Below are 25,118 nucleotides of genomic sequence, written 5' to 3' on the forward strand. Positions count from 1 at the left end.
TTAATTTTGCCTATTAAAAGATAAAAGACTCTCCAGTGAAAATACAAAACACACACCTTCCCCAAGCTATATGCCATTTTATAAGACACACACACTTGAAACTAAATGATACAGGAAGGTTGAGAATAAAGAAATGGAGAGTGACATACCAGGCAACTGATACTGAAGCGAGAAAGCACTGTCCATATATCTCAAAGACAAGAGGGAGTGCGGCAATCCATGTAACTATGTGGTTCCCAACAGCTGCACATCAAAAGAATGATGTCTGGACCCATATCCATGGAGATTTTGACTTAATTGGTCTTGGAAAGTGCTCTGACATGCTGTTCAAAGCTCCTCAGGTGATTCTAATGTGCAGCCAGGGATGAGAACAAGGAATTGAACCATAGCAAGGTTTAAAAGAAGCAAGATGGGGAAGAATCCTAGATCTCTATAGGAAGGAAGTCCTGTGAGAAAGCAGTACACAAGAGGTGCCCAATAAATACCAGATTGATTGGTCAATTGACTGATTCTCTCACTACTAGAAACTCCTGTGCTAATTAGACAGTAAATGTCCTCACACCCAGCTATTAATCCTGGGGAAATATATCCTAAGATGAGAGGGTTGCTGGTGTAGTAATTACAGGTCTGTTTTTAAGGCCTAATCTGTTTCTGCCCAGGGAAGGCCGCCCTGCCTCCAGGCCTCTGATGGGGCCTAGGGTTGTGTGTCAGGTGAGTGCTTTTGGGCTCCTGTTACAAACATACAGAAGTTCAAGCTGCTTCAGGTAACACCAAGGCAGGTCTTGCAGATAAGGCAACATAGCAAGACCCTATTTCTACCAAAAATAAATAAATAAATAAATAAATAAATAAATAAATAAAATTAGCTGGGCATGGTGGTGCATGCCTCTAGTCCTAGCTGCTCAGGAGGCTGAGGTGGGGAGGATTCATAGCTCACTGCAGCTTTGAATTCCTGGACTCGGGGGATAAACAGGGCTCAAGCCAACTTTGGTGCCCTGAGGCATTAGGATGTCACTCTGGGTTCAGGACCACTGGACAAAGAGCACCAGCCTCCTTTTTTATTTTTTGAGACAGAGTTTTGCTCTGTTATTCAGGCTGAAGTGCATTGCTGCACTTCACTCACTGCAGCCTTCAACTCTTGGGCTCAAACACAAAATATATTTTGTATTTTTAGTAGAGTCGGGGTTTCACCATGTTGGCCAGGCTGGTCTCAGAGCCTGACCTCAGGTGATCAACTTGCCTCAGCCTCCCAGAGTGTTGGGATTATAGGCATGGGCCACTGTGCTCGGCCATCTCAGCAGTTCTTACCCAGACACTTTGAGAGGGCTGGCAGGGTGTCCTGGCCACCCCGCCCATCCTTTCCTAGGCAGAGCGTTTTTGTCATGCCTTATAAGATAAAACACACCGGGGCTGCTGGCTGAGCCTGCAAGGCCGCAGGGCTGTGGGAGAAATAGAACTTGCAGAATTGTTTGCTGCTGCCACTGCCTGGGCTAGGATTTCAGGCTGATACCTTTTAGGGTTTCAACTTCTTTGCCTTCACCATGGGGATGGTTTGTTTCCCATCGAAGGCTGAGAAAGGATTCCAAGTTTCTGCCACAAAGAAGAGACAGGGCTTCAACCCTGCTTCAACCCCAGATAAGAAACTCGATTCGGCCGGGCGCAGTGGCTCATGCCTGTAATCCCAGCACTTTAGGAGGCCGAGACAGGTGGATCACCTGAGGTCAGGTGTTTGAGACCAGCCTGGCCAAAATGGTGAAACCCTGTCTCTACTAAAAATACAAAATATAGCCGGGTGTGGTGGTGGGAGCCTGTAATCCCAGCTACTCGGGAGGCTGAGGCAGGAGAATCACTTGAACCCAGGAGGTGGAGGTTGCAGTGAGCTGAGATTGCGTCACTTCACTCCAGCCTGGGCAACTAAAGTGAAACTCTACCAAAAAAGAAGATCTGCTGAGAGTCCTGGAGCAAGTCACTCAAACTCTCTGAGCCTCGCTTGGAAAGAGAGCTGAGGGTAGAATTTATCTCAGACAATGTAATAATCATAATTTGGTGTGATCGTTTTAAGCTAGCACCCAACCTCAAGGCCTTTCTGTGTTCATACCTTTCCCAGTTCTGGTCCCCTCCCCTCGCACTTCCTCGCAGAGACTCTCCATTTTTGTCTCCCCATCCAGAACCTGCCTGCTTGCCTTCCAGGACTGGGCCCCCTTTGCTCCTGAGGCCCCTCTCCTTTATTTTGCTATGGACTGGACTCTGAGACCCAGGACTCAGGGCTTGCCTGCAGGCTCTTCCCATGCTGTGCCCCCTGCCAGCTGTGCCCCATGCCAGCTCGCCTTCTCTACTCCATCCTTTACCTAAACTGGAAAACTCATGATCTACTCAGACATGCAGAAAAGCACTGAAAAGAATCAGCCACGCATGTCCCCACCACCAGGGTTTGGTTGATGTTTTCACAGTACCATCTTTGCTGCAGATTTTTCTAAAAAGGAAGTAAAATCTTATTGTTCATTATCCTTTCAGCCCCCTCCTTAGGAGTAGCAGAATTTTAGATTTACTGGTTCTTCCTAAGCCTGTTTTATTTTATTTATTTGGAGACAGGGTGTTGCTCTGTTGCCCAGGCTGGAGTGCAGTGGCACAATCACAGCTCACTGCAGCCTTGAATTCCTGGACTCAGGGATCCTCGCCTCTCAGCCTCCTGAGTACCTAAGACTAGAGGCATGTACCACCATGCTCAGCTAATTTTTTTTTTTTTGGTAGAAATAGGGTCTCACTATGTTGCCCAGGCTGGTCTTGAACTCCTGGCCTCAAGTCATCCTCCCGCCTTGGCCTCCCAAAGCGCTGGGACAAGTGTGAGCCACTGCACCTGGTTCCCTAAGCCTTCCGATACATAAACACATCTGCATTCAGGAAGAGTAAGTGGAATTGCTCTGTGTATGTTTCTAAAAATGTATATATACAAGCATCATCTTTGCATCCTTCATCAACTTGCTTTGCTTGCTCACCGTCATGCCTTTTCAGGTCATGGATACACACGTCCCTGTCTCTTTCTGTCAACTACACTCTCTTTATCCTCTCATCTCCAACTGATCCCCGGGTTCGGCTTAGAGGACCCCTCCTGCAGAAGCCCATGTTGCTGGGTCAGGGCCCTCCTTTATCTCACTATCACCCCGCATTGCTGCCAGCTGCATACTCAGCCAACTCTCTGCTCACTGTCCTGCACGCAGGAGGTGACTGGATGGGGACAGGGCAGGGGGCAGCCTGCTCAGGCCTTGCATTCCTTTCCACTAGCTGGAACCCCTGCCCCATTCATCCCAACCTCCGGGCTCTGCTGGTCCTGGGGTGTGAAGCACAGGGCAATGTATGCTCTCTTGAGATGCTGAGGGAAGGGGAGAATCTTAGCAGTCCCCCATGGCTTACCCTCATTCGTTCATTCATTCATTCATTCAGCACATGTGTAGCACCAGTTTCTTGGGGAAGGCAGCCACACAGCCACATCTGGCTACCCCAGAGTCACATAGCTGCCGAGATAAGAGCTACCAAGCAGAAGCAGGGTCCATAGAATAGGTGGATCTGCCCCAGCAGAGAGGTTGGGGAGGGCTTCCCTGAGGAATAGAAGGTAAACCTGGAAGCAGAAGAAAAGCAGTGAAAAGGGGTGGGAGGGGCATTCTGGGCAAGAGGAATGGCACAGGGAAAGGCCTTGTGGCCAGGCACAACGTGGAAACGAGACGGTGACAGGCATATGTTGATGTTGTGCAGGGTGCCAGCTCCTAGGGCCTAAGAGCAAAGGGGGGTCTGGGGCAGGAGTTAAGCAACTGGAGGTATGGTCAGATTTATATGTTGTAGGAGCTCCCTGGCTTCCATGGGGAGAAGGGACTGGAGCGCTGGAGTGGAAGAAGAAACAGTGAAGAGGGACTGGAGGCCTGCTGGGCTGCTGCCTCTGCAGGCAGGGAGAAGTGGGTATCCATTTAAAGGGAAAAGGGCCTGGGCGCAGTGGCTCACAGCTGTAATCCCAGTGCTTTGGGAGGCTGAGGCAAGAGGCTCACTTGAGCCCAGGAGTTCAAGACCAGAGTGGGCAATATAGTGAGACCCCATCTCTACAAAAAATTAAAAATTAGCGGGGCATGGTGGTGTGTACACCTGTAGTCCCAGTTGCTTGGGAGGCTGGGGCATGAGGATTGCTTGAGCCCAGTAGTTCAAGGCTACAGTGAGCTATGATTGCACCACTGCACTCCAATCTGGGTGATACAGTGACAGCCTGTCTCTAAAGAATAAAGAAAGAACACTTAAAAAAAATAGGTTGGGGTAGGGAAGGGCAGGGATGGGACCTGAAGAGGGCTCTGTCCCACCCGGAGGCAGAAAGGGGCACCAGGTGGCCTCCCGGGCTCCAGAGGCTGCAGCACAGCAACCCATCAGAAGCCGGGAGAACAAAGACCAGAGGCCGTTTCCCCATTCGCTCCCAAGACAGGCCGGGGCAGGCAGGCTGGGAGGATGGAAGGTGGTGCCAGTAACACCGGCACAGCCCTGCCTGGAGCAGAGAACAGCTGCACGCTGGGAAGCCAGGGTTCTCTTCCTCGGACAAGGAGCCTTGGAAGCTCTCTAAAGCAGCTTCTCCTCCAGGTCCCCTACTCCCAGGGCTTCCCCCAACCACACCCTTAGGGTGTTGCCTAAAGGGTGTGGAGGGAGCTGTGTCTCTCCCCCAAAATACCCTTTCCCCACATGATCCCCCCCGACAATGCCTGAAATGCTACCATTAGCAGCTGTTCCTCCAGGTAAGCTGAGCTCTGTCCTGAATCAAATTTATCCAGTCTCATTCCTTCTTCCAAGAGAACTGGGCAGGGGATGGAGGGGCAAAGCTAGAGAGAAGAGAGGTAGAGGGGGTTGCTGGGTGTGGAGGCAGTGAGCACAAACACCAATGACTCTACCACCTGGCCTGGAGCAGTCCCCAGGCACAGATGCTGCCAGATCCAGGTACGAGTGGGGAGGCCTCGTTTGCTTCCCCGGGCCCCCCTGGACTCCCAGCATCAGCCATTTGTGAGCTGTGAGCTCAAGGGTGAACGTGAGCCCTGTATGAAACAGGACACTTCCACCTGCCTGGCAGGCCCGCTGTCAGAATGAGATGTAACATCCATGGCCTTGCTGGGCTCACAGTATGTGCCTGAGAAATGGCAGGGCGGCTTTCTCTAAGCTGTCACCCACATAGGTCCTCTCCCAAATCGATCAGGCGCTCCTACCATCACTGATCGATGGGTGCATGTGCGTGTCTGCTTGAGTCAGCTCCCTGGTCAGCTCTGGGCTTGGCTCAGTCATGAATCTTTTTTTTTTTTTTTTTGAGACGAAGTCTCGCTCTGTCTCCCAGGCTGGAGTGCAGTAGTATGATCTCGGCTCACTGCAATCTCTGCCTCCCAGGTTCAAGTGATTCTCCTGCCTCAGCCTCCCCAGTAGCTGGGATTACAGGTTTCCGCCACCACACCCAGCTAATTTTTAATATTTATTTTTGAAGAAACAGGATTTCACCATGTTGGCCAGGCTGGTCTTGAACTCCTGACCTCAAGTGATCCACCCAACTTAGCCTCTCAGAGTGCTGGGATTACAGCCATGAGCTACTGCACCCAGCCCGTCGTGACTCTTAATAGCAGCGTGTGTTTCCTAGTATCGGCTGCTATGATTTGCCGGGCACTCGCTCTGAACCAGGTCATGGGCTGGACCCATCATGTGCATCCTCTCATTTGATCTACTCAGCAGCCTCACCAACTGGGGGTTGCTGTTATCACCCCACCTCATAGATGAAGAAACTGAGGCTCGGAGACATTAAGTGATTTGCCCAAGATCAAACAGCTTAAGAGACACAGAGCTGGGGCCTGAACTCATGTCTAGCTAGCTTCGAACGCTGTGTTTTTGCTTTTTTTTTTTCTTTTTGAGACAGAGTCTCACTCTTTTACCCAGGCTGGAATGCAGTAGCACAGTCTCGGCTTACTGCAACCTCTGCCTGCCAGGTTCAAGTGATTCTCCTGCTTCAGCCTCCTGAGTAGCTGGGATTACAGGCACCCACCACCATGGCCAGCTAATAAAACACTGTGTTCTTAACCACTAAGAGGCTCAGGGTACCCCAGGTGCCTCCCAGTAGAGCATGCTTCCCTTTTGCCAGCTCTCCCCTGAAAGCCTGGGGTCCTGCCTCCCATGCAGGAGCACTCCATCAGGGCTGGCCCAGTGTTGCAAGACCCGTCTAGGCAAGGCCAGGCTGCTGGGTGTTTACTGGGACCCAGATCTGGGTGGAGGGGCAAGATTAATCCCATTTAACAAATTCAGAAGCGCTGAGGCTCAGGGAGGCTATGTTTCTTTTCAAATAGAGGTAGAATTCAGCCTGACTGCAGAGTTGGGTCTTGGCCACTCCATCCCACCCTGTGACAGGTCAGATGCCTCCTCTGGGAAGTCCTCCCTCACCTCCCAGCATCTGTGCTCTGACTGTGACAGCTCTCACTTCAGGCCTGTCACAAGGTATGTGAGTTGCCAGGCTGGAGACCTCATCTGTCCGGCTCTGTGCTCCATTGCTCCTGCCTGGCCCCATCAGTCTGATGTTCATGTGACCATACATGTACTGAAGCTTAACTCCATTTTATCTCTCTGATGTGACTGCCAGCAACTCAAGTGCAGGGAGGTTGTCAACGTCTCCTCCACACCCACCTGCTAAACCCCAGCAACAGTGCCTATGGAATTGTGCAGTGCATAGCCTGTCCACCATGATATCAAGTTTAACCCTGGGTACACCACAGCTAGCTTGCCCGTATTTGCTTAATAACTGTAATCGTCATAGCTGCCATTACCTGAGGCCTCTTATCATTCTCAACCTTTCCCCTGCATTATTTCATTTAATCCTGAGCCAACATCGCCAGGCAGGCACCGTGCTTATTCCCATCTCACACGGGAGAAAACAGGCTCAGAGAAGCCAAGCAGCTCCTCCGAGGTTGCACAGCCAGGAGGGTGGCAGTGGGTCTCCTCCAGGGCCTCTCTACTAGGCAGGACGCTGTCCTCGGTGACCTGCACCATCTGGCCTGACTCTGTCATTAGCTCAGGTGTGAACATCAGCTCCCACACCTGTCATCAGGAACCCGGGCAACGGGAGCAACGGGGTTCACACCCTGTCCCGGCCCTCCCCAGCTTCAGCTGCTAAAAGGCAGACAAACTGGAAAGGGTGGCTTTCTCGGTGGGGTGTTCCATTCACTAATCCACACTTTGTAGTCCAAAGGCCTGACTACCTTGGGTGTGAAAGTCACAACTTGGGGCTCCTGGGTCCCCTGGGCTCGGAAAGGGGTACTACCCTCATCCGGGCACCTCCTGTGTGCTACAGCACTGCTCCTCCCAGTAGCCCTATGCATGAGACACTCAGTATCACCACCCGTGCTGTGCAGAAAGGGAAAACAAGGCTTCGGGAGGCTCCAGGGTGGAGATGCCAGGATCAACAGTGAGGCATTCTGTTCTTAGTGCTGGAGCTCCTACTTGCCCCACCATGCTGAATCTCACCAGCAATTTTGTCCTCCCCCAGACAATGGAGCAGGCCCCTGGAAAACTCGGAGTGAAGGAATAACTTGGGGATCCACTCCCTGTGACCAGCGACCACAGCCTAGAGCCACAAGCCTGTTCCCTCCACCCCCCACCAAGACACTTGCTATAGGGCTAGCTGGGCATCAGGCAATGCTCGAGAGATGTGTTTGAGAGGACGGGATACAGGGCTACCCCCACATCACAATCCAGTCTGTGAACTAGTCCCTACTAAGGGGAGGGGGCAGAGGGATGCACTGGGCTTGGAGACCACCCCGGGAGGCATCTGACATCTGCTCAGGGCTGTGGCTGTGCTCATTCTGTGCTGGGGTCGCAAGGCTCAAAGGAATGGTCTTTCACTCCATGCTGGGGAGAGAATCAGAAGGGCTTCCTGGAGAAAGAGACGTCTAAATGGAGATCTGGGACCAATGGCTGTCAGCCTAGGACAGACGGTGGCTGCCTTGGGCCAGATATACAGAGAGTGGCAGGACCCAAAATCTTTGCCATCCCAGATCCTCCGAGTCCCTGCAGCTATAAAGGATGGGATGCCTTTCATCCTCACGCTTCTGGGAAAGCCCGCACCCCTCCCAGCTTGTCTGGGTTCATTAGAACCTTTTGTTAAGTCCAAGCTGGGGCCTTCAGGGATGGAGAGCTGCAGGAAGGAGGGAGGCTGGGAGGAGGCAGAGGGCAGGGCGAGGCCTGGCCCCACTCCTGGTATGTGGGTGTCTGCATGCGTGAAGGGCTGGATGGGCCTGGTCTCCGGGGTGGGGAGGACAGAACGGTTCTCCACGGCTGGCACAGAGCATCCAATTGTGCAATGCCCCAGGGAACAGTGCAGGGACTGGACGGGCCCCTGGCTGGGTCTGAGTGCCAGCTGGACGCAGCCATGGAGGAGGGGTGTGCAGGCCCTGCCCAGTCTCTGGGGTTGTGAAAGATAGAGGAGGGGTGGGGAAATCTCTAAAGGGGGGTAATGCCTCTGAGCTTGAAACAGCCCAAACGGAGATACGGGTGGGTGGGATCACAGGGCAGGGGGGTTTCTGAAAGGGCTGGAAGGCCAGGGAATGGAGTGTGGCACTCCAGCGTGCTAGGGCCCCACCGCCTGCACCTGTCCGACTGGTCGGCCTAGGCGGACTGCAGGGGTTGGGTGGGAGCCCTGGGCCCAGAGGCCTCTCCTTGCCTAGGGAAGGAGTGAGGAGCTGCTTGAGGGCACAGTGGGGACTCCCAGTGAGAGCAGCTTGGGGGCAGAACTCCCAGCCAGTAGAGCCATGCAATGTGCGGGCCCCTCACCTGCCTGAAGCCTCTTGTCAGAGAAGCTGGCAAAATGGTCCTTGCTAGCCCAGAGCCCCCACTCTATTTTCCGAAGGGGATAAGGCAGGGGCTGGATTCCCACCCCCTCCGTCAATCTCAGCATCTCCACCAGGCTCCCCCAAACCGGTTATTAAGTGAACACATTAGGCTTATCAAAACGGACGTGGGCTGCTTCTCCCTGCAAACACATCAAGACATGCCATTCCCCTCCCAGGCCGCCCTGGGAACCCGCGGCTCAGAGACGCCGCCAGTTTCGGGGCTGGGGTGGGGGCAGGGAGCCACACCCCTGAGAAACCGAGCTTCGAAGAGGAGGCTCCGACGCCGCCCAACCCCTGATCAGAACCCAGAGGGTGGGGAGGTAAGGGGGTGCCTCCCCCTGTGTCCCTCGACCCGATCGCTCACCCCCCAGGGCCTCCGGGTGCGGCTCTGGAGCGCAGGGTGGCAGGTGCCGGGAAGTGCAGCGGCGGGTGGCCCGCCCCCTCCGGACACCCATCCCTCGCCTCCCCGACGCCAGGAACACTTGCGCGGTCTCAGAGGTACTGGAGAGCGCCCCCCGACGCCAGCTCAATTTCCCTGCCTCAGGGCGCCCCCTGGACGGAGCTTCCTGGGTCGCCCGCAGCGACCCCGCCTTGAGTGCCCGGTCCTCCAAAAACTCCGCCCCCGCATCCAGGTGGCTATTCCCGGTCCTGGGCGACCCTCTGCGCAAGAGCGACCCTGGGACACGGGGGTGCCTTGTACCCCCAGCTCAGCTGCCCGTGCCCTAGGCCCTCAAGGCAATGCTCTCTGAGCTCCCGGAGTCCCCGATGTCCCTAATTATGCTCCCCCTCGGGGACCCCAGCCAGTCCCCTCCCACCTGGCGGCGCTTCCCAGCTTCAGGGTGGCCTCGGTCCCGCATTCCAGCGAGTCCCGCACTCCGGGTTCAGTTCCCTGTTCCTGGACCCCCGTGCCCCCCATTCCTACACTGCCCGGGAGGTCTTCCCGGTCCTGTGCGCCCACAGGCTCAAGAGCGTCCCGTAGCGGAGCTGTGGGCGCCTCCTCACCTCCGGGTCTGCACAGTGGGGCTGTATTTGCCTTTGTTTCTCTTCCTGAAGAGCGAGTTCATGGTGGCGCTCGGGGTGCGGGCGGCGGCGGCTGGCGGGCCGGGCGCGCACCGAGGGGCGGGCGGGAGCGCAGGTGAGCGAGCGGCGGCGCGGGGAGCCCCGACTGCGGCGCTGCAGTGGCGCCGGGTCCCTACTCGCGGGGGGCGGGACGCCCGCCGGCCACGGGCTCTGCGGGCCGCTCCCCTAGAAGGTGGTGCTTACCTTCCCAAGGAGGGGCCACCGCGCGGGCGGGGCTTGGGCGCGGGGGTGGGGACACCGGGTCTTGGCCGGACACGGCCCACCCCCAGCCGGGGGACTCCCGAGGCCGGGCAGGCACTGGGGCGCAAAGGCCGCCGGGGCGAGCGCTCGCAGCCCCACCCTCCTCGGGCCCGGCGCGCCTCTGGCCGAGGCCTTCACCTGGTTCTGCGCTGCCGCGGAACTCGGCGCTCCTGGTGCTTTGGCGGACACCCAGCTGAACCCCGCAAGACAGGTGCGGCAGAGACCCGCACGGGTTCCCGTGCCCTAGTAGCTAGCGAATTGCACTCAGATGGTGGCAATTGAGGGAAGGGGGCTGGACTGCGGAGGGCGCCGGCCTGAGTTCAAACCCTGCCACCCCCAGGTCGGCTGACACTCCTGGGCAAGGTGTTTTACTGCTCCCAGCCACAGTTTACTTCTTTGCCAGAGGGTGATAGCCACTACCCCATCCGAAAGGCCTGTGGGGATGTCCCTGCAGGTAATGCACGCAAAGCGCTGAGCGCAGTGCCCTGGCCCGAATCTGCTCTCCGCATGCTATCTCGGGTGGACAAAAACTCCTTTGAAACTTCAATAACTCCAGGCCCTGGCACGAGAAGAATGCTTCATAGCTGGTAATAAAAGCTGTTCGATTCCGGCTCAGAACAACGACGTTGCACAATTCTGCCAGCAAGTCCTGGCCCAGACTGTGTGCCAGTAGAGAGAAGGCTGCCCTTAGACAGAAACCCAGTCTGACCTGAAGCCCGCATGGCACACACCACCACACCTGGCTAATTTTAAAAAATTTCTGTAGAGGCAGAGTTTCACCATGTTGCCCAGGCTGGTCTTGAACTTCTGGGCTCAAGTGATCTGCCCGCCTACAGTCTCCCAAAGTGCTGGGATTACAGATATTAGCCACGGTGCCCAGCCAACCTTATTCTTAATGGGGCTTCTATGGGTGGGCTTAACCCATTTGTGCCTGAGGTTGCAATTTTTTGAATTGATAAATCAGACCTTGGCAGTGACCTTGAGCAGTAGGAGATAAATAACTCCCACAGGGGTCACGTTCCAATAATGGAACACTAGGCGTAAATAGGGGTGTGATTCCTCCTAAAGTTGTGCCTGCCTGCCTGCCTTCCTTCCCTCCTTCCTTCTTTCCTTCCTTCCTTCGTTCCTTCCTCTTTCTTTTCTTGCTTTCTTGCTTTCTTTCTTTTTTCAGACTCAGTTGCCCAGGCTGGAGTGCATTGGCACAATCATAGCTCACTGCAGCCTTGACTTTTGGGGCTCAAGCAATCCTCCCACCTCAGCTTCCTGAGTAGCTGGATCCACACGTGTCCACCACCACGCCTGGCTAATTTTTAAAACCTTTATATTTATATATGTTTTTTGTAGAGATGGGGGTCTCGCTGTGTTGCCCAAGCTGGTCTTGAATTTCTGGGCTCAAGCAATCCTCCCACCTCGGCCTCCCAAAGTGCTGGGATTTCAGGTGTGAGCCACCGCACCCAGCCCTGAAGCTGCTTTCAAAATGTGTGTGTCCAAATGTGCATTTTTCTGGGGGACGATGTATTGCTCAGTGGAGTCATTTACTCATTCAACACATGTTTCCCATCACTCTCACAGCCTCAGTGTGCCTGGCTCTGCTTGTTGTACACGGATGAGAAAAGGGAAAAGAACAACACAAAAGGGCCTTTCTCTTTGGGAGCTTTCAGGTCCTGGGGCAGGGGACACATATTAAAAAACGTTAACTTGGCCGGGCGCAGTGGCTCACTCCTGTAATCCCAGCACTTTGAGAGGTCGAGGCAGGGGGATCACCTGAGGTCAGGTGTTCAAGACCAGCCTGACCAACATGGTGAAACCCCGTCTCTCCTAAAAATAAAAAAATTAGCTGGGCGTGGTGGCGCGTGCCTGTAGTCCCAGCTACTTGGGAAGCTGAAGCAGGAGAATCTCTTGAAACTGGGAAGGGGAGGTTGCAGTGAGCTGATATCATGCCACTGCACTCCAGCCTTGGGAGGTCACAGTGAGCTGAGATCGTGCCACTGCACTCCAGTCTGGGTGACAGAGTGAGACTTCGTCAAAACAAAACAAAACAAACAAACAAACAAAAAAACACAACCACGTTAACTTTTCTTTTTCTTTCGTTTTTTTTTTGGAGATAGGGTCTTGCTGTGTTGCTCCCGCTGGAGTGCAGTGGCGTGATCATGGCTCACTGCAGCCTTCCTTGACCTCCCAGACTGAAGCCATTGTCTCTTCTCAGCCTCCCTCTCAAGTAGCTGGGACCACAGGTGTGCACCACCATGCCTGGCTAATTTTTTTTTTAATTAATTAATTATTATTATTTTTTTTGACAGTCTTGCTCTTGTCGCCCAGGCTGGAGTGCAATGGCATGCTCTCAGCTCACTGCAACCTCCGCCTCCTGGGTTCAAGCAACTCTTCTGCTGCCACCACGCCCTGCTAATTTTTGTATTTTTAGTAGAGACAGAGTTTTGCCATGTTGGCCAAGCTGGTCTTGAACTCCTGACCTTGTGATCTGCCTGCCTCAGCCTCCCAAAGTGCTGGGATTACAGGTGTGAGCCACTGTGCCTGGCCTTTTTCTTGTTTTTAATTAATTTATTTATTAATTAATTTATTTTTTTGAGACGGAGTCACCCAGGATGGAGTGCACTGGCATGATCTTGGCTCACTGCAAGCTCCACCTCCCGGGTTCACGCCATTCTCCTGCCTCAGCCTCCCGAGTATCTGGGACTACAGGCACCCGCCACGACGCCTAGCTAATTTTAGTAGAGACGGGGTTTCACCATGTTAGCCAGGATGGTCTTGATCTCCTGACTTTGTGATCTGCCCACCTCGGCCTCCCAAAGTGCTGGGATTACAGGCGTGAGCCACCGCGCCTGACCTTTAATTTATTTTTTTTAGGAGTCTCACTCTGTCACCAGGCTGGAGTGCAGTGGCGAGATCTCGGCTCACTGCAACCTCTGACTCCCTGGTTCAAGGGATTCTCCTGCCTCAGCCTCCCGAGTAGCTGAGATCACAGGCACGCGCCACCACGCCCAACTAAATTTTGTATTTTTAGTAGAGACGGCTCGAACTCCTGACCTCAGGTGATCTGCCCACCTTGGTCTCCCAAAGTGCTGGGATTTACAGGCGTGAGTCACTGCGCCGGGCTGCCTGGCTAATTTTTAAAATTCTTTGTAGAGATGGGCTCTTACTGTGTTGCCCAGGCTGGTCTTGAACTCCTACAGGCTGAAGCAATCCACTTGCGTCGGCCTCCCAAAGTGCTGGGATTGCAGGTGTCAGTCCCTGCGCCCGGCCAAATTGTGAACTTTTTGAAGGGGTCTGGGGACATATGGGGGAGAAAGACCCTGGGAGAGGCGGTGGTTCTAATGTTGTTGCACCTTAGAATCTCTAGAGGAGTTTGTAAAAGGCATATTCTGGGGCACTGGGACCCTTGACATCCTGATTGGGGGGGTCTGAAGAGGGAGGGGCCCAGGAATCTGAAATCCGGACAAGCTTCCCTGGGTGGTCTGAGGCCTCAGTGTGTGCAGCCCTCCAGCTGCTCAGGCAGACAGCCCTGAAGAGACCTCCCCACCAAACCCAGTCCTTCCCCAACTCAGCTCTACCTGGCTCAGTTTCAGGTGCCAACCCCAGGTGGGCATTTCTCATTGGCAGGTAAGGGCGTGACAATGCCCTCCCTCGTCCAAAAGTGACTTCCTTGCCTAGATCTCAGGGCCCCGAAGGGACACTCCCTCCAGCCAGCTGATATTGGGAGCAGGTGTTAGAGAGGAGCTGGGGTTTCAGAACACAGCTGTGCGGGGAGTCACCTCGGACCTGCAGAAGCCTGAACTTGACATGGAGCTGGCTCAGCACACAGACCCCTTCCCCACACCCCAAGAGGGGTTCCCAGGGAACTTGTTGGTCCTTGCTGTCGCCCCCTGGTCTGCCTATGCCTGGATACCCTTTCCTTTCTCCTTCCCCATACCTTTCCCCACAGGTGGGCTCTTACTCCGGGCTCAGCATGCCTTGAGGATGGTCACTGCAACAGTGTTGCTGACATTGTGCTAAGTGTGCATCCTGGGATGCTTTTGGCAACACAGTTGCTAATGGAGAAGCTCTGTAAAGAAACTGCTGCCTATTTGGAGGGGGTTGGTCCGGTAACCAGGGCTGCCTACACCAGGAAGACCCTGCAGCTGGAAAAGGGGAAGATGTGGAGACCATATATAGACTACACATGGAGTCAAGTGCCAGATGCAAAGTGCAAAAGAAAGAGGGAAAGACAGAGTATGTGGTTTGTAATATGCTTGTCTATGCACAAAAAACTTCTGGAAGGATACATGAGAAACCGTTGCTGAATCTCCCCAAAAAGGACAAGAAAGAAGTTTGAATTTTCTTTTCTTTTTGAGATGGAGTTTCACTCTTGTTGCTCAGGCTGGAGTGCAGTGTCACGATCTTGGCTCACTGCAACCTTCGCCTCCCAGCGATTCTCGTACCTCAGCCTCCCAAGTAGCTGGGATTACAGGTGTGCGCCACCACGCCCAACTAATTTTGTATTTTTAGTACAGATGGGGTTTCACCATGTTGCTCAGGCTGGTTTTGAACTCCTGACCTCAAGTGATCCACTGCCTTGGCTTCCCAAAGTGCTGGGATTACAGGCGTGAGCCACTGCGCCTGGCCCAGATCTCAGTTTGAATCCCCACTCAGTCCCTTTCAGTTATGTGAACATGGGCAAATCATTTTGCCTCTCTGAGCCTTAGTTTTCCTCATCTGGGAAGTGGGCGCAAGCCTAGCATCAACTTCACAGGGTGAAAGCCTGTGTGTTAAGCACTCAGTATGTCCCCTGGCAGTTAGGGAGGCCCTAACGAAGGGAAAGGGATTCTATCTGTAGCTAGAGACTGTGTGTTTGCGGGACTGACGGGCACAAGTGAGTACAGGAGCTCCAAACAGTGTCAAAACTCTGGGCTTCTCCAACCTGCCAAATCCCCTTTCCCTACAACTCCTAGGAAGGTTAAGAGTTGGTTTGCGGGAGGGAACCAGATCACGGTCCTCTAGGTCAGCAGTGTGTAGCTCAGCTGCTGAATAACAGTGATGACATTGATAATAGTAATGTCACTTCTTGTTTATTGAGGGCTGACTCTGTGCCAGGCACCATGGCACGTGCCCAACCACCCCCACTGGGTGAAGCAGGGCAGTGCTCCCTGCCTGGGAGGTAGCCACTTCCTTGTCTTATTTTCTTTAATTAATTTTAAGGCACAGGGTCTCGTTCTGTCGCCCAGGCTGCAGTGCAGTGGTGCGATCATAGTTCACTGCAGCCTCGACCTCCTGGACTCAAGTGATCCTCCCACCTCGACCTCTTGAGTAGCTGGGACTACAGATGCACACAATGAAGCCTGGGTAATTTTTAAATTTTTTGTAAATACGAGGTCTTGCTGTTGCCCAGGCTGGTTGAGAACTCCTGGGCTCAAGTGATCCTCCCACCTTGGCCTTGCAAACTGCTGGGATTACAGGCATGGGCCACGGTGCCTGGCCTCTCTTGTCTTAATTTTCAGGGAAGGAAATGGGCCCTGAGAAGCACAGGGCCCATTTGGGCTGGTACCTGGGTCAGCCTGCTCCTGGGCTGAGCTCTTGAACCCCCTGCCTCCCTCCACTCTTCAGAGTTCTAATTCCTGGGCTTGGGCTTGGGGCAGCTGGGCTGGACTCCCGCTGACTCAGCTGAGCCTGGCCCAGGAGTGGCGGGTAGAATTAGCAGATTTAGGGAGGAATTTGAGTGGCGCGTCACCATCCCTCCCCTCTCCATTCTCTAGGAGCTGGGCTAGGAGCTGGCATGGCTGTGTGTGTGTGTGCACGTGTGTACACACGTGCGCACACCACACGTTTGTGGGCAGGCCGGATGGGGTGGGAGATCCGTTCTCACCCGATGCATCCTCCTCTGGGCAGATGGGATTTGTTTGGATCCGTGAAGCCCTCTCCTGCCAAGTGACTCATCCCCTCTGTTGCCGTGGGTGGAGGGCCAGCCTGCCGGGGTTGGGGAGGGTGCTTGCTTTCCTCGAGTTTGCTCGCACCTTCAGGGCCATTTGTTCCCTGGCAACCAGGCCACCCTCAGCGACCCTGAAACCTGTGTTCCTGCAGCCAGACCAGGCAGCCAGCTCATGGGAGGCCACCAACTTCGGAAGGGTTCCTCACGCCCGCCCTCCTTGTTTGCCATCACTGTTGCCCTAGCAGCTGGAGAGGTGTTTAGGGTATTTGCCTGTGAACCAGTTTGAAACAAGAAGGGCAACATTCCCCCAGCCCGGGACAGAGGGACATGTGGGATACATCCTGAGCCCTCTCCGAGACAGCCATTCTCCCATCTGTGGCTGTATGCACCCCCACTTGGGGTGCCTTTACAAATGCAGATTCCAGGGTCCCTCCCTGGAAGAGATTATGGTTGGGTGAGTCTTGGCAGGGCCGAGAAATCTGCATTTATTTAATTATTAATTATAGAGATGAGGTCTCGCTGTGTTACACAGGCTGGTCTTGAACACCTGGGCTCAAGTCACGCTCCTGCCTCAGCCTCCCAAAGTGCTGGGATTACAGGCATGAGCCACCAAGGAATCTGCATTTGTTTTGAGACAGGGTCTCACTCTGTTGCCTAAGCTGGAGTGCAGTGGTACAATCTCGGCTCACTGCAATCTCCGCCTCCCAGGCTCAAGTGGTTCCCCTGCCTTAGCCTCCCGAGTAGCTGGGATTACAGGCATGCACCACCACACCCGGCTAATTTTTGTATTTTTAGTAGAGATGGCATTTCACCATGTTGGCCAGGCTGGTATCAAACTCCTGACCTCAAATGATCCACTAGCCTCAGCCTCCCAAAGTTCTGGGATTATAGGCATGAGCCACCGCGCCCAGCCAGGAATCCGCATTTTAACAAACACCTACTCCATGGGATGCTGAGGCAGGTGAGTTTGGGGCCACCCTGAGAAACACAGCTGTGAACAGAAACAGATGTTGCAGCAACTCCGGCCCTGGTCTGCTCACAACCGGGAGACACTTACAGGCTTCAGCCTGAAACCTGGGTTTGAAACTTGGCTCCACCTCACACCTCAGCCGTGTGACCTTGGGCAGGTGGCTCTCTTAACCTCTCTAGACCTCAGTTTCCCCATCTGTAAAATTGGGAAGAGCCAGTGGGCAGGGATGTGTGCATAGCCCCTGGCATGAAGGCCCTGCTCCTGTCCCTGCTCCGAGGGGACAGGAGGGGGCTGGCCCAGCTTCACCCCAGTTTTGTAATATGTGTTTACTTTTCTTACAGGACAATTCAAGGAGTGGAAAATTGTGCTGGCCCTCCAGCCCACATGGGCTGACTCATGCTCAGCTCTGGGCTGGGGGCCCTGTGAGCTCCCCACAGTCCCCCTGGGGCCAGAGGGGAGGCCAGGCCCTGGCAGGCGGAGCAGGAGAGGGTCCACGGTGAGTCATGCTCTGCCTGCCCCTGAGTCATCCCCTGAGAATGTGCCTCAGGCCCCTACCCGCCCGGGCCCCCTGGCAGAATGCCACTTCTCCCTGCCTGCCAGGCAGCCCCGCCCTCCTGCCGGCCCAGGGAGCCGCTGCTCTGACGACCGCCTCCTGGATCTCTCCTGGATGCACCTGTACAGCCCTGTGTGTTATCAAAATATTGAAATAGCTCCCAACCGGTAGTTAAATAGCGGTTGCTCTGAGCCCCTGGCCACCCTGGTTTTTCCCCTCCCCAGCCACTGAGGGGTTAGCCGTGGGCTCAGCAAAGGGTTCTTGGACTCTGCCCCACTCAAGGCTGGGGTCCACTGTGACTATAACCAGCCCATCAGCCCATCTTGCAGATCCAGGTTTTTGGGATTTCAGACACTTCATCTTGAACCCTGGGCCACATTCCTTTTTCTTTTTCTCTTTGAGACAGGGTCTTCCTCTGTCACCAAGGCTGAAGTGCAGTGGCATGATCACAACTCACTGTAGCCTCAGACTCCTGGGCTCAAGCAATCCTTCCATCTCAGCCTCCTGAGTTTCTAGGACCACAGGGGCGCCACCACTCCTGGCTAATTTAAAAAACTTTTTTGTAGAGTTGGGGTCTATGTTGTCCTATGTTGTCCAGGCTGGTCTCAAACTCCTGGGCTCAAATGATCCTCTTGCCTCTGCCACCCAAAGTGCTGGGATTATAGGCGTGAGTCACTGCGCCCAGCCCCCGGGGCACTTTCTGACACAACCTGCTACACATCTTGGACACCACTTGTCAAGCCTGGCCCTAGGCCTCTCAGGGGTGGGGACATTAAGTGAGGAAGTCACACTGTCAGGGCAGAAAGAGGGGCTGGGTGGGGCCGGACAGGCTCTGCCGGCTCAGGATCCCCGCAGGACAGGCTGCCCAACCCAGCCCCAAAACTCCCATCTTCTGTCCAACGCCCAGGCCTGCTTCCTCCCTGCCCCACCTCACCTTGCACTGCCCAGACTGGTGGGGCTGCATTTTTGGGGCCACTGTCAGGTGTGATTGGGGACACCCCAGGTCAGGAGGTCAGGGCCCTGTTTCCTCCCAAGCCAGGATGACTCAGTGATGGACAGACTGGGCCACAAGGGGCAGAACACAAAGCCAAATTAGGGTTTAGCTTGAAGCCAACCTGGGTTTGAACCCTGGCTCTGCCATGCACCCAGCTGTGTGACTGTAGGCTGGTGGCTTCTCTGTAACATGGGGAAGAGCCAGCGAGCTGAGGTGTCAAATCTCAACTGATATATTTCCTAGCTGTGTGACTCTGGGCAAATGTCTTCACCTCTCTCAACCTCAGTTTCCCCATCTGCAAAATGGGGACACTCTGACACCTGCTCTGTAGGGTCTTGAAAAGTCTCAATAAAGGAAGACATGGAATCATGGCAAATAATAACTTTTGTTGGGCATTTACTATAAACCAGGCCACGTGCTAAGTACCAGGCTTGGAGGCTGGCACTTTTTCTTCCAGCTTGATTGAGATGTGATGAATATGCAAGAAAGGGCACATTTTTAAAAATTTTAGGCTGGACACAGTGGCTCACGCCTATAATCCCAGCACTTTGGGAGGCCAAAAACGTTGGGTCACCTGAGGTCAGGAGTTTGAGACCAGCTTGGCCAACATGGCGAAACCCTGTCTCTACTAAAAATACAAAAATTAGCCAGGCATGGTGGCGAGTGCCTGTAATCCCAGCTACTCGGGAGGCTGAGGCAGGAGAATCACTTGAACCCCGGAGGCGGAGGTTGCAGTGAGCCGAGATTGTACCGCTGCGCTCCAGCCTGGGCCACAGAGTGGGTGTTCAGTGTCATTGTTAAATGAATAAATGAATGAGTGGGAGGACCAGTGTACTGTTGTGATCCCAGGGAATGTCCCGTTAGGGGAGGACCAGGAAAGGGTTAGTAGTCCTAAGTTAAAACTATGAAGGAAGAGAAGGGGTTCATTTGTTTGTTCATCCATCCATCCATCCATCCATCCATCCATCTATCCCTCCATCTCTCCATCCCTCCATCTCTCCTTCCCTCCCTCCCTCCCTTCCTCCATCCATCCATCCATTCATCCATCCATCCATCCATCTCTTCATCCCTCCATTCCTCCCTCTCTCCCTCACTTCCTCCCTCTCTCCCTCACTTCCTCCATCCATCCATCCATCCCTTCATTTGCCAAATATTTATTGAGCACCTACTACATGACTAGTCCTGTTCTAGGCACTCAGAATTCAAGATCAAGTACAATAGACTCAGGTTCCTGCCCCCAGGGAGCTTGCTGTGGGAGACAGGAGTGGGAATGGACAAACAATGTAAGTTTGAGGCCCCCTTGGGTGGATCATGGCGCCTCTTCTGTGTGCCCCAGGAGACAAAGTCTGCAGTCGGCACAGAGTCACCATCAGGTGGGGGCCCAGGGACACTATGAGGAAAGCGGCCAGACCCCAGTCTGAGGGTGGTTGAGACCCAGTGAGGAAGGGGAGGCCTTAGCTTGCAGGGTGCCAGGTTCCCTCATCACGTTTTCTGCATCACTGACATTTCCCAGGAGTCAGGCTCCTCCCCAACCCCCATGGAGGATCTCGACCTCTTGCCCCCACAATACCTCCCACAAGTCACTCATCCATTTATTGAGCACCTACTGTGTACCCGGCTCTGAGGATATAGTAGCAAACACGATACATCCCCCACATCCTGGGGGCCCCCTGTCTTGGAAGGGAGGAGGGACAGAAAAGCAAACAGCCGCATTTTTTTACAAATGACATAACCTAAGTGCCCATCAGTGGGGGAAGTGGTGGTAAATTACAAAACTGCTCTAGTCTGGGAGGAATTCGGGGAGGCCTGTGGGCCTCACAGGGAAGCCGAGGGTGTAGCAAGTGAAAAAAGGAAGCTGCCTGCTATTAGGTGTCATGTTTTGCCATTTCCGCTTCAGAATGGAGCTGCCCTGTGTCTCCGTGAGCTCGTCCTCCACCTGCCTGCCTGCCTGGCTCTGCCTCCACCCTTTGTTCACGCTCTCTGCTGAGCTCAAACATTCCTGCTGGGCCCAGGCAGCCAAGTCCCCATCAGCTGCCTCCCAGGCCATTCTCTAATCACAAGCTCAGGCTTAATCCCCACACAGGCCCAGGACTCCGCTCTGGGCAAATACTCCTCCTTTCAGCCCTGGAGTCCCTGACCTCCCCCAACCCAGACCATCCTGTCCCCAGCCCCCAGCCATAGGGCCACCCTCCACTGGTTGGGGGTGGGGAGACCTCAGTGTAGCCTTGTCCAATAAAACTGCCTGTGACAATGGAAATATTGTGTATACATGGAGGTGAGCCACATGTGGCTACTGAGCACGTGAAATGTGACTAGTGCAACTGAGGAATTGTTAATTTTTAAAAACTCATTTTAATCCATTAATTAGTTAATTTTTTGTAGAGATGGGGGATTCTCACTATGTTGCCCAGGTTGTCTTGAACTCCTGAGCTCAAGCCATCCTCCCGACTAAGCCTCCCACAGTGCTGGGATGACAGTCGCCTGCCGCCACGCCCAGCCTGAATTGTTAATTTTATTGTTTATGTGTATTGTTATTTATGTAAATATAGAACATATTCATATTTACATAATTTAATTAATGCAAACGTAAGTAGCAGCGTGCATCTGGTGGCTGTCGCAGGGTCCACCTGGGCCCAGGCATGGAGAAGAGGACAGCCCAGGTCCCTGGTCCTTTTCTAGGCAGGGGCAGCCTAGACGGGCTGGGTGGGCAGCTAAGGTCTCGGGCACTGAGCTGGGGAGTCCCTGGAGTCGCTCTGTTGATGGGGCTGAGCTTTGGGCGTTGGTGCCTGTGGCCCCTCCCCAGTGGCCAGTCCCTTGTTCTGACCCCTGCTTGGTGGTCAGAATCACACACTGAGAGGTCCTGAAGACCTGAGCTCACCTTCAGGTGGGAGGGTCCGGCTCCAATGACAAGAGGTCGTTGTCCCCAGGTTCCTCTGTCTGCATCCACTCCACGGATGTGCTCTCTAGGAACGGTTTCCCCTTCCTGGTTCTCCTGAGTGCTCCCTTTCCATTCCTACAGCATCTACCTGGGCAAGAGATCTAGGATCTCACCCCCTCACCTCCAGATTCCTGAGGTCACTTTGGTGGCCTCCCTCCTCCTTCTGACTCCTCCTCCGTGCTCTCTGCACCCTTCCCCCTCCTCCACCCTGGTCAACTACAATCTATTCCCAACACAGCAACCAGAGGGCTAAAGTGAAGTCAGCCGACTCCCCTGTCCCACACCTCCCAGACACCCTGAGTACCTCAGCATCAGAGCCAGATAACCCATGAGACCCCCTCCCTCAGGCTCCCCTTGGAGTCTGCTCTCTTCCCGGCCACCTCCCTCCCACTCACTCTGCCCCCGATATAGTGACAGCCTCGACGTTCCTCAAACACGCCAAGTATGCTCCTGCCTCAGGGCCTTTGCACCGGCTGCCCCCTGGGCCCCAGTCTCTACGTGGACCCCCTGCTCTTCTTCCAAGCCTTTGTGCCAAGTCACCTTCTCAGCGCAGCCCACCTGGTCCCTACATTGTAATCCGCCCTGCACTTCCCACCCTCTTTCCCTGCCCACCAATCATGGCACTCAGTGCAACCTAACCCACAACAGAAGCCACTCACGGATACAAAAAAATAAGCCAGGTGTGGTGGCGGGCGCCTGTAATCCCAGCTACTCGGGAGGCTGAGGCAGGAGAATCGCTTGAACTCAGGAGGTGGAGGTTGCCGTGAGCCGAGATCGCGGTGCTGCACTCCAGCCTGGGTGACAGAGTGGGACTATGTCTCAAAAAAAAAAAAAAAAAAAAAAAAAAAAAAGGGAGCAAGGGCCTGACCCGCGCTTCAGCATGGTTGACCCTGAACACATTAGGCTCAGTAAGAAAAGCTAGATACAAAACGGCACATGTTATATGATCCTGCCTGTGAAATGTTCAGAGGTGAATTCGTAGGGATGGAAAGGAGACTGTGGCTGCTGGGGAGAGGGGAGTGGGGAGTGACTGCTAAGGAGCACAGGTGATGATAGTGCTCTCAAATTGACCATGCTGATGGTTGTGCAACTCTGAAACTACCAAAACCAGCTGGATGGCACACTTCATTTTTTTATTTTTTATTTTTGACAGGGTCTTTCTCTCTCTCTCTCTCTCTCTTTTTTTTTTTTTTTGAGATGGAGCTTTGCTCTTGTTGCCCAGGTTGGAGTGCAGTGGCGCGATCTCAGCTTACCGCAACCTCCGCCTCCCAGGTTCAAGCGATTCTCCTGTCTCAGCCTCCTGAGTAGCTGGGATTACAGGCATGCGTCACCACGCCCGGCTAATTTTGTATTTTTAGTAGAGACAGGGTTTCTCCATGTTGGTCAGGCTGGTCTTGAACTCCCGACCTCAGGTGATCTGCCCACCTCGGCCTCCCAAACTGCTGCAATTACAGGCATGAGCCACTGCGCCTAGCCCCTGTTTTTTTATTTTTACTTTTTTTTTTTTTTTTGAGACAGAGCCTCACTGTGTTGCCTAGGCTGGAGTGCAGTGGCGTGATCTCGGCTCACTGCAACTTCTGCCTCCCAGGTTCAAGCAATTTTCCTGCCTCAGCCTCCCAAGTAGCTGGGACTACAGGTGCTCACCACTATGCCCGGCTAATTTTTTTTGTATTTTTAGTACAGATGGGGTTTCACTATGTTGGCCAGGCTGGTCTTGAACTCCTGACCTCGTGATCTGCCTGCCTCGGCCTTCCAAAGTGCTGGGATTATAGGCGTGAGCCACCTCACCTGGCCTTAAAATTTTTTGTAGAGACTGGAGCCTTACTATTTTGCCCAGGCTGGTTTTGAACTCCTGGGCTAAACTGGTCCTCTCTCCTTGGCCTCTCAAAGGGCTGAGATTACAGGTGTGATCCCCTGTGCCCGGCCAAGGGTCTTGCTGTACTGCTGAGGCTGGAGTGCAGTGGTGTGATCATTGCTCACTGCAGCCTGGAACTTCTGGCCTCAAGCAATCCTTCTGGCTCGGCCTCCCAAAGTTCAGGGATGATAGAGGTGAGCCACCAGACACAGCTGAATTGTATACTTTAAATAAACGAATTCTGTATCTCCAAAAAGCAGAGTCATCATCTTCCTATACTGTGTTGGCCACCCCCTCAAATGTCCAATGTCAAGTTCCCACTCCCCTTCACCCTAAAGTCCCATGGGAAATGCGCCTCCTTCTGAGCCCGCACAGTTACAAATATTTACCCAGGTCCTCTGGTGGTCTTTGTGCAATTACTTTTCCTCACGCAATTTCCATTAACCTTCAGGATAACACTACAGTTAACCCCATTAAAAAAAAAGTTTCCAATGTGATTTTTTTTTTTTTTAAGATGGTGTTTCACTCTGTCACCCAAGCTGAAGTGCAGTGATGCAATCTCGGCTCATTGCGACCTCTGCCTCCAGGTTCAAGCGATTCTCATACCTCAGCCTTCCTAGTGGCTGGGATTATAGGGGCCTGCCACCACGCCTGGTTAATTTTTGTATTTTTTTGTAGAGACAGGGTCTCGCCATGTTGTCCAGGCTGGTCTCGAACTCATGACCTCAGATGATCTGCCCACCGTGGCCTACCAAAGTGCTGAGATTATAGGAGTGAGCCACTGTGCCTGGCCTCAATGTGATTTTTTTAAAAAGGGCTAATCAGGTGAAGCAGTGGGAGTGGAGAAAACAAAACAAAACAAAATGAAACAAAGACATCTGCAACTGGTTGTGACAATTAGTTGTAAACACCACTGCACTCAGACCAGCTCGTGATTTTTTTATTGCAGTAAGATATATATAAAACGTTGCCCATCTTAATCATTTTTGAGTGTGCAGTTCAGTGGCATTCACATTGTTGTGCAACCATCACACCATCCATCTCCAAAACTCCTTTTTTTTTTTTCTGAGAGTCTTGCTCTGTTGCCCAGGCTGGAGTGCAGTGGTGTGATCTTGGCTCACCATAACCTCCGCCTCCTGGGTTCAAGTGATTCTCCTGCCTCAGCCTCCCAAGTATCTGGGATTACAGGTGCGTGCCACCATGGCCGGCTTATTTTTGTATTTTTAGTAGAAACGGGGTTTCACTATGTTGGCCAGCCTGGTCTCAAACTCCTGACCTCGTGATCTGCCCGCCTCGGCCTCCCAAAGTGCTGGGATTACAGGCGTAAGCCACTGTGCCCGGCCCAGAACTCTTTTCATCTTCTAAAACCCAAACTCTGTGTCCATTAATTAACTCCCCAGCCCCCAGCCCCTAGCCCCCCACCGTTCTTCTTTCTGTCCCTGTGGATTGGGCTCCTCTAGGTGACTCAGATGTGGAATCACTCAGTTCTTGCCCGTTCAGCATAATGTCCTCCAGGTTCATCCAAGTTGTAGCGCGTGTGGGTGCTTTATTCCTCTCTAATGCTGAGTAATTTTCCATGTTACCCCCTACCTTTTTTTTTTTTTTGAGATGGAGTCTCACTCTATTGCCCAGGCTGGAGTGCAGTGGTGTGATCTCAGCTCACTGCAACCTCCACCTCCCGGGTTCAAGCAA

At 53.7% G+C, this 25,118-nt stretch overlaps 1 protein-coding gene and 1 long non-coding RNA gene across 3 annotated transcripts in view; one reads left to right on the plus strand and one right to left on the minus strand.

Annotated features, from left to right (window-relative positions):
* Positions 1 to 10,256, minus strand: part of PPL (periplakin) — a 54,139-nt gene extending 43,883 nt beyond the window's left edge. The window contains exon 1 of one of the 2 annotated variants that reach the window (XM_063654091.1): positions 10,140 to 10,256. Coding sequence is in view for 1 of the 2 variants with exons in the window: in XM_054454305.2 (XP_054310280.2) it covers positions 9,879 to 9,940 (62 nt within the window). In the remaining variant the exon portion in view is untranslated. Of the gene's footprint in view, positions 1 to 9,878 lie in introns of both variants that reach the window. The other variant, XM_054454305.2, reaches the window with a different exon arrangement.
* Positions 9,135 to 19,006, plus strand: LOC129015773 (uncharacterized). Its single transcript, XR_008494658.2, has 3 exons — positions 9,135 to 9,374; positions 17,428 to 17,582; positions 18,046 to 19,006. It is a non-coding gene; the product is annotated as an uncharacterized LOC129015773 (long non-coding RNA).
* The last annotated feature ends 6,112 nt before the right edge of the window (positions 19,007 to 25,118 follow it).

The sequence above is a fragment of the Pongo pygmaeus genome, chromosome 18 (genome assembly GCF_028885625.2).
Source record: "Pongo pygmaeus isolate AG05252 chromosome 18, NHGRI_mPonPyg2-v2.0_pri, whole genome shotgun sequence".
Classification (NCBI taxonomy): domain Eukaryota; kingdom Metazoa; phylum Chordata; class Mammalia; order Primates; family Hominidae; genus Pongo; species Pongo pygmaeus.